At 43.3% G+C, this 20,630-nt stretch overlaps 1 protein-coding gene across 2 annotated transcripts in view; it reads left to right on the top strand.

The window, feature by feature from the left end:
* The window catches only part of DOCK2 (dedicator of cytokinesis 2), a 526,535-nt gene that overhangs the window by 309,282 nt on the left and 196,623 nt on the right, over positions 1–20,630 (top strand). For both annotated transcript variants that reach the window (XR_009247240.1, XM_058677931.1), the window contains exons 28-30: positions 6,501–6,599; positions 8,991–9,085; positions 20,498–20,576. Coding sequence is in view for 1 of the 2 variants with exons in the window: in XM_058677931.1 (XP_058533914.1) it covers positions 6,501–6,599; positions 8,991–9,085; positions 20,498–20,576 (273 nt within the window). In the remaining variant the exon portion in view is untranslated. The remainder of the gene's footprint in view (positions 1–6,500; positions 6,600–8,990; positions 9,086–20,497; positions 20,577–20,630) is intronic.

Raw genomic sequence — 20,630 nt, 5'->3', positions numbered from 1 at the left:
GCACAGCAGTTCTTGTTTTCATGTCTGGCCTTTGCTAAGGCAAAGGTGATGAGCATATGACCCTCAGTTTTTAGAGCTTGTGTGTCGTGAGGGCCTCCTTGACATTCTTCTAGAGATGGGCAATGCTATGATAAATTCCATTCCTCATCTAAAAGTACTTGTTGTTCTTGTACAATGTGACAGTTCAGTTCTAGGTTCTGGCAATAATGCAATGATAAATGGACAAAGATTTCTACCTTGGTGGAGCCAACTGGCATGGGAGATGGTGTGAGTTGTGAAAAAAATATGCACCTTAAGGCCCAGATTTTAATTTTAATTCCTGTACCGTTACATGCTAGATACCTGGCTAGGCAAGCTTTCTTGACCTCTAATATGTCTCAGTTTTCTCATCTGTACAATGGGAAAAAAAAACTGACCTCATGGGATTGATGATGGAGGTAAGATCCTGGGCATGAGGAAAGCATGAATAGAATTTGGTTTCCTTCCATCTCCCCTGGTGATAAAACATCCTCTTGTAGGCTTTGCATTATTTGAAGTGAGCTCACACTGCAGAGCCACAAGCACAGGCCCCAGCCAGGATCAGAAGGTTTGTGTTTCAAAGGAAGAGTGTGTGATGGATTCCTGCTCCTCTTCAAGCCCTGGTTCAAAGCAGCCATGTTAGGACTCCCTCCTGCTCCTTGTCAGTGAGGCTAGGTCTCAGAGGAGACTCCAGACCTCCAGTTCTGGCCCTGGTTCCTGCTTGGGAATAATCCACCCTTAATGCCCACACTATCAGGCAGGGGTGCCCATGGTATCACTGCGCTGTACATAGGGAGCATGTCAGAGCAAATCCAACATGCACAACACCCTGTGAGTGATGTTGTCCTTTTAACATGGAGCAGCTCACATGAAGCCTCCGGATCTGCTCCTGTCTTCAAATTGCCCTAGAAGAAGGGGGTCTGCTTTCCTGGGTCACACAGCAGAGTCCCCTGGGTAACCACAGAATGTCACCATACACCAAGAGAGACAACCCCTGATATGAAACAGTTGGTGGACTGAATTTCTGATGAAAAACAATTTGGGTACTGGTATCGCTTTTTTTACTTGCCAGTCAACTGTCCCCAAATAAACCTCTCAGCATATTCTACTGCAAGGAACACACAATAGGTTGACTGAGAAGTTGAACTTTACACAAGGATTAACCAAAGCCTTGTTCAGAGTGGAAGGACAGATAACTACTTCCCAGGCTGTAATTGGCAGCACTTGATAGGCTGTTTGGGTATGTGGAGTCCTCTTTTCCTCCCTCCAGGTAGGGAGCCTCCTGTGGCTAATCTGCCTTGTTTCTCTAGACCAGAGTCAGCAACAAGACAATAATAAAAATAACAACTGCTGATATTTACAGAGGACTTTCTGTGTTCTAAGTTCTTGTCACAAACTCATTTAATCCTCACTAAAACCATATGAAGTAAAGAATATTTTTATCCCCATGTACGAATGAGTCAACTAAAGCACAAGACCCTGCTCAAGGTCAAAACGCTAGTACGAGATAGAGCTGAGATTTGAATCAGGCTGTCTGGCTCCTGGACACTCCATTCTTAGCACTCCATCTTCTGCCGAACCAGATGTAAGCGCTTTGAAACATAACCTTGCTCATTTTGTTCCTTGCTGCATCTTAGCACCTAATAAGAGTACTGAAAGCTTGCTGGTTGCCAAGGCGGAATACACACCTTAGTTCTCCCAGAGATGGCTCCAAATCACAGTTCTGAGCAGCCCGACATAGCTCTAAGATGAATGGGTTTTATAGTCCCCCCCACACACACACCTTTTTTTTTTTGTGTGTGACTCCATAGCCTCCCACCTCCAGTCCTGGATCCACCACACAGACAACACCAGTTTCATCCAAGAATAAAATCTGTTATGTAACCGCGTGGCAGATGTGGGGCTGAATAGAAAAGCAATTGGAGAGTGCCATTTGACCACTCTTAGTTTCCCAAGGAGGGCTCGTGGAAAGAACTTTTTGCCTCACTATGAGCCTCCCTTGGCTTGCAAGCTTTCCTTCATCTCCTCTTCTTGGTGCTTTCTGTATTTTATTTTATTTTGGTCGCGCACATTATTTGAAGTTTCTATAGCAACCTGTCACCAGCTGGTATCGCATAGTAATGTTGGCATTTAGGAAGCAAGCTCCTGAAGTTGGAGCTTTCCCTCCCTCTGCGATCTCATCACTCCCACTAATCTCAGGTGAGTGGGGGACTCAGCGGCAGTCACCATGCCCCTCTCCCCAATTTGGTTTGTTCTCTAAGGCAGAGTAAACCGAAGGCCTCTTCCTTGTGCACCTGGCCCTGCGGGAGTTCTCTGTGTGTGTGTAGGTGTGTAGGTGTGCTTGTACAGAGATTGTTGAATAGATATATCCAAGTTGAATGTCGTGCACCAAAACTATTGATAATATCAATATGGTAATTATTTTTTCTAAATGGAAAGGAGTAGAATGATTTGGGGAGGACCTCTCTCCTGATTACAAATCATCTAGTATCCCAGTTAATTAATGTTGATCACAGCAGTATTAGGTGTCTCTTTTTCTCTCTTGTGCCGTCATGCAGTAAAGTGACCCTGACTGTTTTCCTTCGGCACTTCAGCTCTCTCCCAGGTCTGCAAGACCTCTGTATCTCCTAATGGGCTGAATTAATTGAAAGGATTGATTGTCTTGGGTGGCTGAAGAGGGTCCTATATGGAAAATAAGCCCTGCCACTCAAGGCGTTAAGTAGTCCCTCATCTGCCAAGTGTCGCGATGATTGTACTTATTTTTACACGTTTGACCTAGTTCTAAACCGTGTCTCTTCATGCTGTGATTCATTAGCCACATTTTAAACCACCCTGATTGGAATGAGGTGACTCTGCCCGATTTACACCAGAGTCTCAGATATGATTTCTCTCTGGAATTGAATCTGTAGGTCCCCCTGGTATTCTGTTTTAAGCAGCAATTTCCCAGCCAGGCACCTGCATGCTGCTTGAGTATGGATACGTGGCTGTCTCATGGCTTGGTAGTAAATACATGTCAATCGCAGTGTTTCTGCAAGGAACTGAAAAAGGGGGATTCTTGCTAGTCTAGGCTACAGGGAATCCCCTCCACCCTTCTGCCCCCCGCCCCCAGACAATATGCAAGCGTTTCCAGAAGATTGGCAGGGCTGGGAGTTAGAGCTCCTATACTATAAAGTTTGAGCAATGTTATGACTGCCTGAGTTGCTAGGGCAAATGCAGTCTGGTCACCCCCAATTCCTAATCTCCTAAAATCATGAGGCAAGGTGGATATGGAAGTATGGTCTCATACTTGGAAAAAGGATGAGGAGCAAGGCACAGTTACTGCTGAGGGTACTTGTGGAGCTGGGATACACACCAGAGAAGCTGCATGTCCTTCCATCATTCTGTAAGTGTCAAGCAGAGGTGTACTATTTCTTCCTTTACATTCTAATAACAGAGAACCTTTTTGGAATACGGAACTACCAGCATCCCACTCTGCTTCAGGTATCAGTCCATCACACTGGCTTGATTTCCAACAGATCTGTTACCAGCATCGGGCAGGCATCATTGTAAGGGGGGGGGGGGGGGAGATGCTTCCAGTGGGAAGCAAAACACTGTCATTTTTCCATTAACAGCCAAATTCAGGTAACTTGTCCAAACTTCAGTCACATTGCACTACAAAATTGTACACAGAAAGACACGCAGCTGGGTTTTTCCTACATGATAGAATGGAGAAATGAACCAGCTGGTAAAAGTAATTTTGATTCATGTGTGAACTGCAACACACTGACCAACTCCTAATAAAAAGATAATAGTCTCTTTCACACAATGGTCACTGTTCTTTAGACAAGGACTGGAATACCCCCTCCCCCTTTTTTTCTCTTTTAAAATGAACCATGGAAGTTTCTCTAAGCACAGTTTAAGACAATGCACCCTTCTCAAGGTAATTCCAGGCAATACGAGCTTCCACACTTTGCTTTTTGCTATTTTTCTACTTTAAAATTCAAACCAAGCCATTGGAAATAACAAGCATTGCATATCTATGCATTTGGGGCAGCCTGCATTTCTGACAATGGTGGATTGTCCAACACACACACACACACACACACACACAATCCCAGGAATTTAAGCCAAAGCTTTAAAAGTAAACTGTCATCTAAGAGCCGCTAGCATTTTCTCACGGAGGCTCACTTATCACACACAAAAAAGAAACATTAGATCTATACACATTTCTTACCTTGAAGCAGTGGAATACCTGCCGATGGTGCCCCCCCCTTGCCTTGCCCAGGGAGCCAGGCTTTGACCAGCAGCAGAATTACTCCAAAAGAAGGAAGAATTAGTCCTCTCTATTGTAATTTTCACTGTTTATATGCAAGAAGTGTAGTGGGTCTGCTCACGTAGGAATAAATAAAAAGCCGAACAAACTGCACGGCAGCACCATGTGAAAAGAAAAGACCTCTAGTGGCCACAGGCTGAATTCTTTAAGGAAGCGCTAGGAGAGATTGAGGGAGTAGAGGAAACACGCTGGTGTTACACACACACACACACACACACACACACACACACACATGCGCGCACGCGCGTGCTGAGGTTCCTCAATTGCTAAGATTTCCCCATTCTTGCCTTCAGCCTGTCTGAAAGTATAAACAATAGTCAACCTCACTCCCCGGTCTAAGTGGCACCTGGTTAACCCTGATAGAGGTGTTCGCTCTGGTGAAAAGGGGCTGGATAATTTCACAAACTCACCTGCAACCTCTAGGAGCCCCAGCAGCACAGTTTCACTGGCTAGATCATCAGGAAAATCAGTCCAGTGTGGAAGCTGCAGGTTCCTGACAACAAAGTGTCACAGTCATTGTCCCGAGAGTCCCCACCCTGTACTGTGTGCCCACTGGATGCTGTCTAAATGTTTTTGGTGTGAGAGTGCTGTGATCACGAATGGATAGGCCCTTTGGGTCACTGGCCTGCATAGTTAGATCAGACCCCTAGCTTAGGAGGACCATGGAGATGGTCTGAAATTCTTATTTTCCTAAGGGCCCTGCATTTTCATTTTGTTCTCAGCTTTACCAGTTGAGTAGCTGGCCCTGCTGACAGGGAAACAACACCATCCCTAACTTTGTAATTCAAAAGAACATAGATGCAAAGGAGAGCTCACTTTTTTGGGGGGAGCTAATTTGGCGAATGAAAACTTGAGAAACATTCAGTTACCCAAAAAACTTTATGTGGCAGATTTGTAGAGGCCATTAAGGCATTTCCTCCATCACTGAAACCAAACTGTAAATCTGTTATAGACACACAACTCTAAATATAAATATAACAAATAGGGAAAATGTAACAAATACAAATGTTTTCAGAGTTTTTAATGAAAGCTTTTTTTGTTATGAAGATTTTGGTAAAAAAATGTTTTAACAAAGGCAATCATGTGTAATGCCAAATCAAATTTTTTGAACCAAGCACGATATTTTCCAGCTTATCTCCCTGGTGATCCTGGAGACACCAGGCAGGCCATTCCTTACAAGCTTGCCCTGGGCTGAGCTATTGCAGGACTCTGTCTAAGCAAGATGGCAGCCACATTGGTTTTTGCAGGATGCAATCAAGAGCAGCTTCTCATACCCGTTGGTCTGTGGCCAGTGCTTCCTTTACCAGGTTCCAGGGTAGATCTGCCTGAACATTGCTGGCACCAGTAGAAAATAGGCTCTGTTTCTGACTCATAAGAGGTTGTGCTGATGTCTTCTAGTGCATGGGAGGGTGTAGCTTATGTTCCCAAGGACCCTTTTTGTCCTTCCTCTCTTAAGCCACTGCCTTGATTTCTCGCTTGCCTGAAACCATCTGGCCTTTGGTCAGCCACACTCATGATGAGACTTGTGCTTTTTATCCCATGGATATAAATTGTGCTTTCCCAACTAGACCATAAACTTACAAAGAGTAAGGACCACCTCTTCCCATCTCTTTGATCCTGCACAGCCTTTCACAAATGCTATCCCTGGTGGGTGTCACTCACAGCCTGTTTCTGGATGATCCGATAACTAATCTCACAGCAGAGGACTTTCATGCCTTTCAAGGAGCTTTCAATGGTATCCCTTTGATACCCTGGATCCAGACAAATGGATAATTGCCCCCACTTTATGGATGAAACAGATGAACTTGCACCTGAAGAGTTACTTGTCAGAAAACTGTATGGTCTGCAAGACATTGACAGGCTAAATCTTCTAATTCCATATAGCTCCCTTCTGCCCCAAGGTGCAAGCAGCAAGTCATGTCTTATTTTTATATTTGGAGCTCCTGGTTCTGTCCTAGGCACACAGTAAATGTTGAATTAGTGCTCTGTCCATGGATGAGCTTTAAAGAGACATTTTCTCATAGGGAAATTTCACATATTGATCCAGTGAGGGGAGTATACTTACCTAGGTTGGTTGAACATTTTCCAATTTGAAATTAAGGGCATGGAGAAGATGAATCTTGTGGTCTTTTTTCCATCCATTCATGGCACCGTTCTTCGTTTCTTACAGAGTCATTTTGTGGCATGCATGACAGCCATCTTGAATCAGATGGGTGACCAACACTATTCCTTCTACATTGAGACCTTCCAGACCAGCTCAGAACTTGTGGTGAGTCTGCAGGGTAAATGGGGGACTGTGGAAGTAGAAATATTATCCTCTTGTTCTTGAGAATTCAGGACAAGAAAGTCTCCCCATAGATCTTGAATATATGCCTGGGTTTCAGTTTCCAAACGTATTTGTCTAATTCCCTATTTTTTCTACATTTTATCCCTGGAACATGTCTTTAGTCTCTGTGAGAGACTGAATGCTATATCATCTAGAATACCTAAACATGAATCATACACACTTTTAGGCTTAAGAGCATGAACTATGCAGTCACACAGTCTTAGATTTGAATTTGGCATTGATTAGTTGTGTGACCACAGACAAGGTAACTGCTATTAAGTCTCAGTTTCCCCATGTATCAAGTGGGATATAATCTATGTCATGGAGTTATGCTGAAGTTACATGAGATCATAGTAGCTCAAACTGCTGTTATAATACAATACCCAATGCACAGAGGAAGTTACTTCCAGAGCCCCCTTCACTTACTGCCAGGCTCTCTGCCTGTGGGTTGTGAGTCAGAGCTGTGCAGCAGATGATTTTATCAATAATGGATGCAGTATGAGCCAAAGAATGTAGAAAAGGGTCCGCTGGCCTCAGCAGGGTCTATTTTGTCATTGTTGGCTTCTGTCAGATTTAGGCATCCTCTCATCTCTCATTGGAGTGATCAGTGGCACCTGAGCTGGACCAAACTCAGAGTATAGCCCATAATAAGGGCATCATGAGAAAGATGGTGGTCTATCCTTTTATTCATTTAGCATCTGCCCAATGAGTAAAATTGGCAAGAAATAGAACCTTTTTCTGGATATGCACAAAGATAATATGGATTTTTTATATATACCCTTTTTCTGCATATTCAAAAAGATAATTTTTTCTGGATATGCAAAGCCAACAATCCCAGCTTTCTCTCTTTCAGCAAAGTTTCTGTGTGTCAGGACATAGAAATAAAAATCCAGATTCTTAGTTTTGAAACTCTATTGGAGGAAAGATGTTGAGGAGTGAAAAGCAGGTGAGGGTATTCTTGTTTACACAACAGGTACATGCTTAAACATCACCCTCACAATAGTATGACATCAGTGTTAGAAGTCACATTTTGTGAGTCTACAATGTGCTTGCTCAATACACCAGACCTAGCATGTGGATGAGATTGAATTTGAACTTCAGTTCTAGCTTTTATGCTCTGCTATGTTATCTGATTCAGAAGACACATGGTACATCCGTGACCAAAATCCTTCTCCTTTCCCATAGAGGGGAATGTGCCTGTGATGATAGCCACACTTCCCCAGGTAACTTCAAGAACAAATGAAAATAGTCACAGCCATCATCATGTGTATTGTAAGCATTTACAAGGGACTGGATTCAATGTTAAGTATGTCTTAGACAGTATGCACTTAAACTTCACAGTAACCCTTAGAGGCAGAGTTAGCCTCACTCTGCTGAGACAGAGCATTGACATAATTTTCCCTAGAAGCAAAGATTGCTGGAAAGGAACCATGCTATTTCCAGAAGTTTTCAGTTGGCTTAAAGCAGCACTTTTCAAATTATGTGCCCCTTAGCCTCACTGCTCATTTCAGTGCGCGTGTGCGTGCGTGCACACACACACACACACACACACACACACACTTCAACCAAAACTCTTCTACTTTTATCCTTTTTATACTTTGGATTGCAAAGTTAGTAAAATTTTCTTTGAGCAGATAATTTTATTTAAAAAGTTTGATATCCATAGGTTTATGGAAAAACCTCCTTGAATGGGTTTGCTGGTTTTTTTTTTTTCAAGCAGACAGGTGGTATGGCTTCGTGGCACCAAGCTTAAAGGTCCAATGCCAGTGATTCTGATCTCTGTGTTCTCTAAAGATGAGAAGAAAAAAAAGATGAGCAGGACCAGGACAGTCATCCTTTTCATTGCGTTTCTTTAATCTGCTCATGTTTGTTGTGTGATGTATGAATTATCTGTGGTTGCAACCTTGTTAATTAAAAGTTATTTTAATAATATTTTGTTTGCTCAGTGACCTGAGATACTTTCAAATAATATGGATTATTTCTTACTCAAGTACATATTTGGGAAGATGATTATAAAGTGCCACATCATTGACTGCCTCTACTTCTTTATTCTCAGAAAATTAATAGTGCATTATTCTGAGAGCTTTTTTAAATCATTCCATATTTATATTCCACTGGTATTTGTGAAACAAGCTCCCAGTAGCCAATTTTTAAGCTTCCATTAGAAATCCATTGCTAGGGATTTCATTGACTCAGCTGAATGAAAGGCTATATCCTTTCCATTTTGTCCGACCAAACAAAAATATATAATAATAAAGATCCAGGAAGGTTTAGAGACTTTCTGTAAGTACCTGTAACGTAAGCTGACAGGTGTGTTTTGCTTTACTGTTTTAGGACTTCTTGATGGAGACCTTCATTATGTTCAAGGACCTCATTGGGAAGAATGTGTACCCAGTAGACTGGATGGCCATGAGCATGGTCCAGAACAGGTGAGCTCCCCCATTTCCAACAAACCACCTCACACACCACTCACTTTGGAGATCAATGGTAAGGATAAGGTGAAGGCATCTTCTCCCAGTGAAAAGAAATTATAACTGCTGACAGATCCTCTCTTTCTACATTTAAACACAAGGAAGAGCGCTTCATCAGTGTTAAAGCTGTTCAAAAAGCACCCCACCCCTACTTCTTAAATAACAGTTGAAGCATCATATCTTGCCTGTGTTCTGGAGCCCAGAGAGCTTGGGAAAGGATCTTTAAAATACTGTTAGTTTTGATTTTGTTAAGAAATATCTGTAACATATGATGAAAGTAAGTTTAGGAAGCATTGAATGAACTCATTAAGTGGGCTTCGGTACTGCTCAGAGCTTTCAGTATGCTATTGTGATGTTTTAGGAGACCTTGGGCATGATCTGGTGATACTCACTATAGGAAAATTTATCAGGCAGCAGGTCAAAAATTTATTTGCACATGGAACTACTTGATGTGCACTCTGTGTATACATAGTGCCCATAAACATCTCACAGAATATCATTGTGATTCATGCAGCCTACTTATACAACATGCGCATATGCTGCAGTCAGATCCTACATGGCCCAACATATCACGAAATAAAAGTAATTATAAGCAATTTCAGGTTTTTACACTTTGTGTGTAATATTGTTTTGCCAAAGTGAGATTCAAGTTAGCAGATACAATGATATTTTATAATTGCCTTACCATTCCCCTTTCTCTCAGTATCTCTCACATGCCACAGGTTCCCCTCTCTCAGACCCTTATTTTCAAACCCAACCCCATGACTTTCTTTTCCACAGGGCCTTCGTTCTCTCTCTCTCTCTCTCTCTCTCTCTCTCTCTCTCTCTCTCTCTTTCCTATTGTTTCTTACATTTGTTTTAGACCCTTTCTGTGTGAAGCCCTTCATCCCCTATCAGTACCTAGCTTTATCTCATTCTACCTGTTGCTTTTGTCCTGAATCATAAAAGGCAAGCATTGACTGGACAATACCCAGAGGAGAGAAACTGAACAGGGAAAAAAATAATTCTCTTTACTATAAGGGAAAGATTATGAATGTTTATATACTAATGATTTTGTCATTGGAGACACTGGGAATTTCTGTCTCATTTTTGCCGAGTGCTGCCTCTAGTCCCATGTGGCCTTTTCAGTTCTCTGAAAAGCTGTTTTTCCACTGTCTGGATGCCCAAGTGCCCAGTCACACGACTTTATAGATTCACCTGCTCACAGTGCTCCTGGACCAGCTTTGGGAGCCAGTGGAGGGAAGGGAGGCTTGCTGGAGCAGAAAGAACTGCCTGTCTGTGCATCTGATTGTAGCAGGAAGAGAAAAATCAGCCCAGTGACAACAGTGTCAGAGAGAATCTTCAGCCTGTTCTGTGCGAACCCTGACTTTCCTGTTCCCATCAAACAAGGGAGGAAATCAGAGGCTTGTCTCACCCTGGACCTAATCTGGACCAACTTCCTAGACCAGAGACCAGAGCAGTTGCTAAGATTTCATGCTCTGAAATCTAATATTCTGGTGTATTCATCTTGTAGCTCTTAATGAATTTTGAATGAGTGGACCCACATTTTTATCTTCACCAAATCCCCACCAATTGTGTAATTGACTGTACTATGGGTATCAGTGATATTTGGTCGCATTGAATGGGGGTAGTAGCCACCTTCTAAACTGCATGAGGTTTCCCGGTCTATCTGCCGGGTTATTGATAACGTCTTAAAGCTTTCCCAGGTTGCTCATACCACCCCGGAGGTGTAGTATGAACATTTGCCTCTCATCTTGCCTTTTAGATTCACTCAGCCTCTCATTATTAACTGTTTAAGCTTATTTCCATGACTTTACATAAGTCACAGCCTTTCCTGGATACCACACTAAAGCATCCTTCAGTTTCTTGACCATAGCATCCCCACCTTGTGGATCCAGCCACCCTTGCTGGACAGGAGAACTTGTCCCTCCTCGTTGTTTGCTTGCATAACTCTGCCTAGAAGTAACTCCTCTATGATTCTTTCATGTAGCTAGGCTTACAGGAGGCCAACTCATTTCTGTTCTTACAGCTCATGAGCTGTATGTATGGAACTTGACATTCTTAAATATGCTGATGGAACTGTAATGTATCCAGAGGGCACTTGCTATTTGACATTTTATAAGAAAATCCAATTCAACTCTGCCTAAGGAAAAGGAGTTCATATAACTGACAGAAGCCTAAAGTATGCCTTCAGGAATGGATGTATCTAGGTGCTCAAATGCTGACACAGGTCTGTTGGCTTCATTCTCAGCATATACATTTTTATTTTGATGGATCTTGGCACTAGGCATGGCGGATAAATGTCTTGCTTGATTTTAAACTCAAATAGTAGAAAGTGGGTACATCAAACGTCCCTGGCTCCTCTTCAAAGACCTGGCTTGGGTTCTGTGGCCCATTCATAAACCCCTGTGGCCAGCAGAACGAAGAGTGCTCTGAATTCAGTCAGGCTTGGATTTAGTTCACACTGCCTTTGAGGCTGGGAATGTTGCTGTCACTGGTATCTAAATTAAGAAGGGAGCAGGCAGAAGGAGTGATGCTCCAAAGGCAAATCCTGGATTTATTACCAAAAAGAGGGATAGCTTAGGAGCAGGCAAATTCCCTGATGCCCATCATGACCACTGCCTCAGACAGCCCAATGCCCCACTCAGCAAGCTCTCCCTTATGCGCTGCCTGGCATCTGTGGAAGAACCTGGCTGGTCCTCAAGGGGAAGCCTTGGAATCTCAACCTCTTTAGATTGCCCAGCTTGCTAGACTTCACTTTTTCAGGACAGACTCCCAGAGATGATACAATGGTTCTCATCTCTTTCCCCCTAGAATATTAGAATAGTATACATCTCTAACAGTCTTGACAGTGTATAATCGTCTCCAACAGAAATATTTGAATCTCTTAGCAATCAACTGAATTCTTAAAGTTTTGCATCAAAAGTTTTCTAAGCTATAAATAGCCAAAGCATCATGCTCCTCATGTCTGCCAACCTTTAATACAGGAAAATGATTGCCTGCACTCCAAAGGAGTGTGTGTGTGTGTGTGTGTGTGTGTGTGTGTGTGTGTCTGTAATAAGTTTCTCCTTATCACTGTGTCTGGTATCTGGGAAGAACTCAATGGGCAATAACCGTCAGTAATCTCAAATCACTGAGAACAGTGAGCCAAGTCCAAGAGTAGAGAGGCAGGTGCGTTAAGAATCTTGGGACTAGAGAAGCATGAGTAATCACCCAAGAAGATGACTGTTTTTTCTCCTTGAAGCCCCATAGCTTTGTTTACAGCTTTCCTTTATGCTCTGACCACAATAATCCCTTGTATTTATGGAGCTCTTGAACTTTTCTCATTGTTTTATCATTTCTTGTGTGCTGTTATCTTAGGTAACGTTTATTAACCACCTAGATGCATCCCTGTTACAAATGCTTTACCTACCTCAGCTCATTTAATCCTCCCAACAACTTTATGATATAGAACTAGTATAGTCTGCACTTTATGTGTGCGTATGAAAAAGCTGAGGCCCAGATTAGATAAATGTCTCACTCGGTATTGAATTTTTAATTAAAGAAAAACAGAGAAGCCATTTGACCAGAGCCCAAGTTCTTAACCGCCACTGCTGTGTTTTGCAGAATTACAGATATGCAAGCTGAAGCCCAGAGAGGTGGGACAACCTCCCAAAGTCAGTGAGCTCATTAGTGGGAGATTTCTGGGATAATTTGGATAAGCAATACATACCATGACTTAGCCTAGAGAATTCTCCAATACACCACTTCCAAACATTCTCCACTTGTTCATCTGGCCAGGCAAACGTCATTGATCACACAGTTTGCGTTTACTCTTCCATCCTTCCTATTCCTCTTTCCTTTCCATCCTGTGATCTCTATGTTGTTGTAGGTTTTCTATTATCACACGTAACTTATGTATGTTATGTATCTATGTCTTAGTAATTGATTCATCTGCTTATTGGAAGAAGGCAGTAGAATTTTCCAGGTTTGTCTGTCTCTCCAACTGTGTGCTGTTTGGTGCATGCAGACATGATCATGTGTCTGCTTCAAGAAGTAAATCCCATTAGGAGCATTTTTTTTTTCAGTGAGATGCAGTATTCAGTAAGATCTGATTTACATGATATGTTAGATTTTTAATGATCAAGGTATTTCAATGATCAAGCAAATTCATGTGTAGGAGTCCCTTTTATCCCATTTCCAACTGCAAATCCAGGATATTGAGTGGGAGTAGGATATGCACAGATTCTCCAAATGCAAACAATCAACAGTGTTTGTTGAATGTCCTGGGCTGGCAGGGCTCTCGAGAGAGACCCAAAACTTGAATCATGCCGTCTGAGGCGACAGTAAATACGTCTTTGGAGATCTGACCAAGTGCTCAGTCTCTGTCCTGAGTTCAGAACCCAGAAAGAATCCAGAGGCAGCATAGAAAAATTGACTTATGACTGCCTGAGGTCAAATCCTGTCTTTATCATTGCAGTTTTATGACCTCAGGCTAGTACCTCAACCACTTTGGACTCAACTTTACTCACTTCACAATGGGGATACTGACAATATTTGTATCACAAAGGATATTTTGTGGGGACTAAAATGAAATAATATACGTGACATACTTATAACAGGGTTTACCACGTAGCAAGAACTTCAGAAAGGTGAGCTATTTTTTTTTAGTTTTATACTCCTGTGTTTTTGATACAGCCAGAATAATTCACGGAAGAGTTAAATCTGGACTGTGTCTTATCTGTCTTCATCAGGAGCACATTTCTAATATTTTTTGAGATTTATTTATTTTTATTGGAAAGGTGGATATACAGAGGGGAGGAGAGACAGAGGAAGATCTTTCGTCTGATGGTTCACTCCCCAAGTGAGTGCAATGGCTGTATCTGAGCCAATCCAAAGCCAGGAGCCAGGAGCTCTTCTGGGTCTCCCACGTGGGTGCAGGGTCCCAAGGCTTTGGGTTGTCCTCGACTGCTTTCCCAGGCCACAAGTAGGGAGCTGGATGGGAAGCAGGGTCGCCAGGATTAGAACCCTCGACCATATGGGATCCCGACACATGCAAGGTGAGGACTTTAACCACTATGCTATTGTGCCGGGCCCCTAATATTATTTTAAAGTTTGATATTGTGTAAGCACATAATAGGGTCATGATAATTAAGCCCTGGTAGTTGAGTAGGGCAGTTCTCAGCATTTGTATAAGGACTGTATCCAAATCCTGATAAATCACTGCCACCCACTTCTCCTTCCTCTTAGATTTTCAATTTGTAGTGATGATTCCTTCTTGGAGTTCCTACCTCTTCCAATCAAGGGAGAGCAAGTGTGTGTGTGTGTGAGAGAGAGAGAGAGAGAGAGAGAGACCTTATTCTAATTTCTTCAGCAAACACAGCATACATAATGCTAACATCCAGCTGCCTGCAGGACTCCAATTTTTGTGGTCCTGCTGCATGTCTAGCTGGAATCCCAAATTATGCAGCAAGTGTTGGGGGACCACTTGGGGTGAGCCTAGCCCTGACAGACACTAAGTTGGCATATGCTGATTCATCATACCTTCTTTGTGTGTTGTGAGTAGAGCAGCTTAAAAGCTGAATGGATATCTCAGTGTCTCAGGCTGAAGAGTACGAACTCCTGTTCCCCTGGTTAACTCTTTTATCCTCCAACTTCACGTTTTGGCCAGTAGCATTAGCTAGATATGTGAGTCACACAGGAAGGGGACTAGGACTCAAAGAGGCCCTCCACATCCCTTGGTGATCCTCATCAGAAAGGACATGCCAACCTTTTCACTTACATCCCACATCCCATAGGCCTTATGTGGACCTATGTATGTGTGGTCTTAGAAGAACACAGTCAGGCCTGAGCCCCTTTGTACTATTTTCTGTTAATCATTTATTTGAAAGTCAGAGTTATGGAAAAAGAGAGGAAGAGGTCTTCCATTTGCTGATTCACTCCCCAAGTGGTTGCAATGGCCAGGGCTTGAAGCAGGCCAAAGCCAAGGGCTTCATCCAGGCATCCCACATGGGTGGCATAGTCCCTAACACTTGGACCATCCCTCTGCTGCTTTTCCCAGGTCATCAGTGAAAGCTGGATCAGAAGTGGAGCAAACAGGCTACAAACTAGCACTGATATGAAATGCTATCTTTATAGGCAGCAGCTTTATCCACTATACCACAATCCAGAGCCCCCCTTCTATCCTAGAGCCATGAGGTGAGGTGCTCCTTACTGTCTGTCCAATTTGCTGTTGGCCGCTACCTTTGGAAGAAGAATGATGTCATCCAAGTATCCGTGTCTGGCATAACAATGGCTGCTGTGTGCCAGGCACTGTGTATAACCCTGGTAACACACATGCCCATTAAACCCTGTGGCCAATGCATGAAGATTGCATGATTGCTCGGAGGTGATATTAACTAGTCCAAAATACTCACAGATAACAAATAGCAAAACTAGAAATCATACCGAGTGTGTGTGTATGTGTGTGTGCACCAATCCTGTGATCCCAATACCAGGATAAACCAACTTTTTGCTCACCAAACTTTACCGTGTGTAATGCACACCCTGCCCAGTGTCTCTGACAAGCAGACACTAATGTCGCCAGTGTTGTGAGTACCTCCTACACTCTTGGCCCACCAAAATACACCTCGAGCTTCAGTGGACATTGCTCACACATCGTGAGAGTGTTCTAATTCTTTTTCCTCTGGTCTTTCTGTGGCTGCAGAGTACTAAGCTCACCTGTGGGGCATGCTAGAAGAACCATGTACTTCATGCCCACAGGAGCGACTTCCAACCAGGCAGGGACAAGGATTAGTGGTATAAATAGCTCTTCTTCTACATCTCTTAGAATGGGACACTTCTGATGGGCAGTTGTTTTGTTTAAAATCACTAAGAGGTTCTCAAGCAGAAGTGAGCCACAATTACTACTCACAGCAATACGTCTTCTCATCAGCCCTTCCTTCGTTGGCTTCCCGTGGAGCCTCAGGTGCCCAGATGAGTATTTTCACCGGGCCAGCCATTCAATAGACAAATAGATATTGATTGGCTGCTGTTCTTCTGGAAGAAAAGGGAACCAACTGTCCAGGATCTGGTCCCTGCTCACTAAGATTTTACAAGAACATATATGCAAAGAAAACTTGGCTGCAGGGAGAACATAAAGGAGTTGTGAGACCACTGCAAAATTTCAGGCAGAAATTGATGGTGAGTTGGCTCAGGTTGATGTCAGAAGGTGGATGTGAAGTAGTTTAAAAAAGTACTGTAGAATATGTTGACTGTTCATGGGAAGAGTATGAGAGAAATGGCAAGGTCAAGGACATTACCAAAGTGGTCTTTCCCTCTCTGAGAGCATAGAAGAATGGAAAAACTCTTACCTTTGATGGGAGGAGGGCAGCGGGACAGATGTTAGGGGTATAAATCTGAGATGCTGATAGGTCACCCAAGTTGGGGTCCAGAAGAAACTCCTCAGAGTAAGCCTGTGTTCAGGGGAAATCCAAGGATGTAGATGAAAGTTGGGAGTCATAGGCATGTGAGACAACACATGAGCATGGAGAAAGGCCCTCCTTCCCAGGAAAGTGTGACCTAGCAGAGAAGATAGAGATTCTTGCATCACACACAGAAAATCATCACAGCTCATGGTGAATGCTGTAAAGAAAACTGCAGTGAGTACCCCATGGAGGACACAAATGTGCTAGTGAGTTTGTCCTGAAGAAACTGAGTTTGCACAAGGAGATGCTGTATAGAGACAGATGGAATAGTCAGCGTGGGAACCAGAGAGGTGCAGACTGAAAGGAGGCGGCAGGTCCATGGGACTGTGAGAATAATGGAAGACTTCCTGAAAGAGGAGGCTTTTGATCTTTTTTTTTTTAATTTTGTTATTTTTTCCCATTAATTACAAAGTATTACGCGACACAACTTCATAGGTACTGGGATTCTCCCCACCTCACCCCAACCTCCCCCCCCCGGTGGATTCCTCCATCCTGATATATAGCCACAGCTCAAGTTCCACTGGGATTCCCTCATTGCAAGCATATACCATACATAGAGTCCAGCATCCCATTGTCCAAATTCAACAACCTCTTAGGGAGGCCCTCTCAGGTCTGAAGGCAGAGCCAGCAGAGTGTCATCCCAATCAACTAGAAGCTCCAACATTTCATCAGCAACAATCCAGGTATGATGAGGCTGGTGCAGAGTCCACTGACTGATATAGACCATCATAGCGTCTCCCCTTGTCCAGTATTTCACTGCCATCATATAACTGAGGTGGTTGATTGATCTATTCCATTTTCCGTCTTTTCTTGGTTAATGTTCTGATTCCTCCATTATGATTAAGGGAGTTCCCAAAGAAATGTTGAGGCCAGGTTCCTACATGTACTAGTAAGCACAGTGCCCGCCACAATCCATCACCCCGATCTGCTGGTGGTTGCAACTGCTGGGTTGGTTCTATTCTCAGCCCCGACCTCCACTGGAACCAATGAGTACTGCAGCCCATCCTGGTTCTGGCCATCACACACTCATCCTTCACTTAAACCAGTGGGAGGTGTGCTGGTTGGGTGCTGCATTCCTAAGCGGCACAGGCAGCCTTGCCTTGGCATTATGTATTGTATACTTTTTTTTTTATTATTATCACAATCGAACCTGGCCAGACCCCCGCACAGCTCCAGTGCACAGACTTGCCAGTGGATAACGCGATCTTGACCATGAATCTTCAATAGGATTTTGACTTTCAGTGCTTAGAAGAGGAGTATTGGAGGCAAATAAAGCACAAGGTCAAGTACCCAGGAAACACCCAAGTAGCACGGGATCTTAGTGAAAAAGAAGCTTAGGAATGAAAATTGAGGTCCTGTTTAGAAGGGTTATGACTTTCAGAGGAGTTCAGGGTTAGCCCAAGGGTAACGAGAGCCATAAAAGTCCATGATTGACAGGTTACTCCTGACCTTAAAGGGTCAATAAATAGGAGGCTAAAAGGCCAGTTAATAGAATTTGGCATGGAGGAAAGAAAGGAACAAGTGTCCAGGAAGACATTTCGTTTTAAAGATTTATTTATTAATTTGAAAGTCACAGTTACAAAGAGAGAACCAGGCCTTTACCTGGTTGGCAGGGGCCATGCACTTGGGCCATTTTATGTTGCTTTTTCCATGGCCACTTGTGGGGAGTGTATCAGTAGTGGAAGGGCTGGGACGCGAGCCTGCACCCATAAAGGATGCTGGCATGGCAGGTGGTAGCTTTACTGACTGTATCACAGTGCCGTTCGCAGCCAGGAAGACATTTAAGAAGAAATACAATGGGCCCGGCGGCATGGCCTAGCGGCTAAAGTCCTCGCCTTGAATGCCCCGGGATCCCATATGGGCGCCGGTTCTAATCCCGGCAGCTCCACTTCCCATCCAGCTCCCTGCTTGCGGCCTGGGAAAGCAGTCGAGGATGGCCCAATGCATTGGGACACTGCACCCACGTGGGAAACCCGGAAGAGGTTCCAGGTTCCCGGCTTCGGATTGGCGTGCACCAGCCTGTTGCGGCTCACTTGGGGAGTGAATCATCGGACGGAAGATCTTCCTCTCTGTCTCTCCTCCTCTGTGTATATCTGGCTGTAATAAAATGAATAAATCTTTAAAAAAAAAAAGAAGAAGAAATACAAGCTGACAACAGGTCCCGAAATGTAAAATATGTGTAGCATTTGGCTGATATTATTGCTTAAAGGAGAAGACTGGAGAAGTGTACAGTCATTCCTGGCTTAGTGCTGGGATTTGTTCTGGGAAATGTGTCCTCAGGCAATTTCATTATTGTGTATTGAGTATATTCACATGAACCCAGATGGTATAGTTCAGTCAGTCAGTGTGGCCTCCTGGTGCAGTCAAGAGAGCCAGTGACAAAGCAGCAGGTGTAACCTACAGTTTTACAGTAATATTTCTTCATTTGAATGGCAGAGTTACAGGGGGAGAGAAAGAGAGAGAGAGAGAGAGAGAGAGAGAGAGAGAGAGAGAGAGAGAGAGAAAAGAGAGTTTTCCATTGTTTCATTTCCCAAATGGCTGTAACAACCAGATCTGGGCTAATTGAAAGGCAGAAGCTCCATCCTGGTCTTTCATACAGGTGGCAGGGGCCTAAACCCTCGGGCCATTATCTGCTGCTTTCCCAACACTTTGTCAGGGTGCTGTGTCAGAAGCAGAGCGTTGTCCCCAAACTTTGTTTCTTATAAGGAAGGAATACAATAGGGGCAGACATTGGGTTTAATGGATAAGCTCCCAGTTGGGATGCCCACTTCCCATACCATAGTGTTTGAGTTTCAGTCCTAGTTCTGACCCAGATTTCAGCTTCCTGCTCACTATCCAGTAGACCCTGGGTGGCAGCAGGTGATGTCTCAAGAGGATGGATTTTTGTCACCCACATGAGTAACTTGGATTGAGTTCCTGGCCCCTGGCTTCTACCTGATCCAGTGGAATAGCAGATGGAAGCGCTCTCTGTCTCCAACAAAATTTTTGAAAGGTCACATTTAAAATAAAATAAAATTATGTTGAAAGTATTGTTTGGTAAGTACAAAAGCTATTAACATACTTGTTTATTATCAAATATGTACTGACATGTTGCACATGTTAGACAAGTGGCAATGCAGCATGCTGATTTATACCAGTATCGCTACACACAGAAAAGTCCTATGTGGTGACCTTACAATAGTGACAATGTCACTAAGTGATGTGAGTATCTCAAGTCCATTATTATGAAACCGCTCGCATATGCCATCGGTCACTGGCTATGCAGTGTGTGAATGTACGTAGAAGTTACAGATTGTACTCAATTGGAAAACTGCGTATAACATAAAAATATGAGGGACAACACAAAGGCCTATCAGTAAGAAACCAAATAAGCTGTCATGCTTTCACGCCATGTAGGGTTTTTAGTGATCAAGAAGAATGATGTATATTTGCATCTATAGACATAAAAGAAACACATGATTCAGTGTTTAGTAAAAAGGCTGCAAAACAGCATTTATCCTGTAACCCCATTTATCAAAGTGATAGTCTTAAAGTATCTGTCTTGTATATGTGTTTAGGGAGACCTTTGAAATTATGCTTATATCAAAGTTTCCCTGACAGACTTCTCCAAATGATAGGATTTGGGATGTGTTACTTTTTGTTGGTTTGGGGAAGAATAGCTTTTCCTTTAAAGTTTTTTTTTGGGGGGGGATGGCATAAATATTCTGCCATAAACTGATAATTTCTTAAATAACAAGACTGTGTGGGTGTTCGAAAGGAGGTCAGAGAGTTCCTGAGCTTTTCCAGGACAGGCGTGGCCCCAGATCTTGAGTGAGCAGTGTCAACCTGCATCACCTGTCATCTTCCAAGGGGAGAGAGAAGGAGATTTAGAGCTGGCGTGAGGGAGCATGTTCAGATAGCCACGTAACCTTCTCTCCTCTTCCAGGGTCTTCCTGAGAGCTATCAACAAGTTTGCAGAAACAATGAACCAGAAGTTTCTGGAACACACAAACTTTGAGTTCCAGGTGAGTGCCACCCTTGGAGCTGCTTTGGGGTGCTCTGGCATCTCAGAGTAATGG

This window comes from Ochotona princeps, chromosome 19, assembly GCF_030435755.1.
Source record: "Ochotona princeps isolate mOchPri1 chromosome 19, mOchPri1.hap1, whole genome shotgun sequence".
In the NCBI taxonomy this organism is placed as follows: Eukaryota; Metazoa; Chordata; class Mammalia; order Lagomorpha; family Ochotonidae; genus Ochotona; species Ochotona princeps.
The sequence above is the reverse complement of the archived record's forward strand: the minus strand, read 5'-3'. Positions and strand labels throughout refer to the sequence as shown.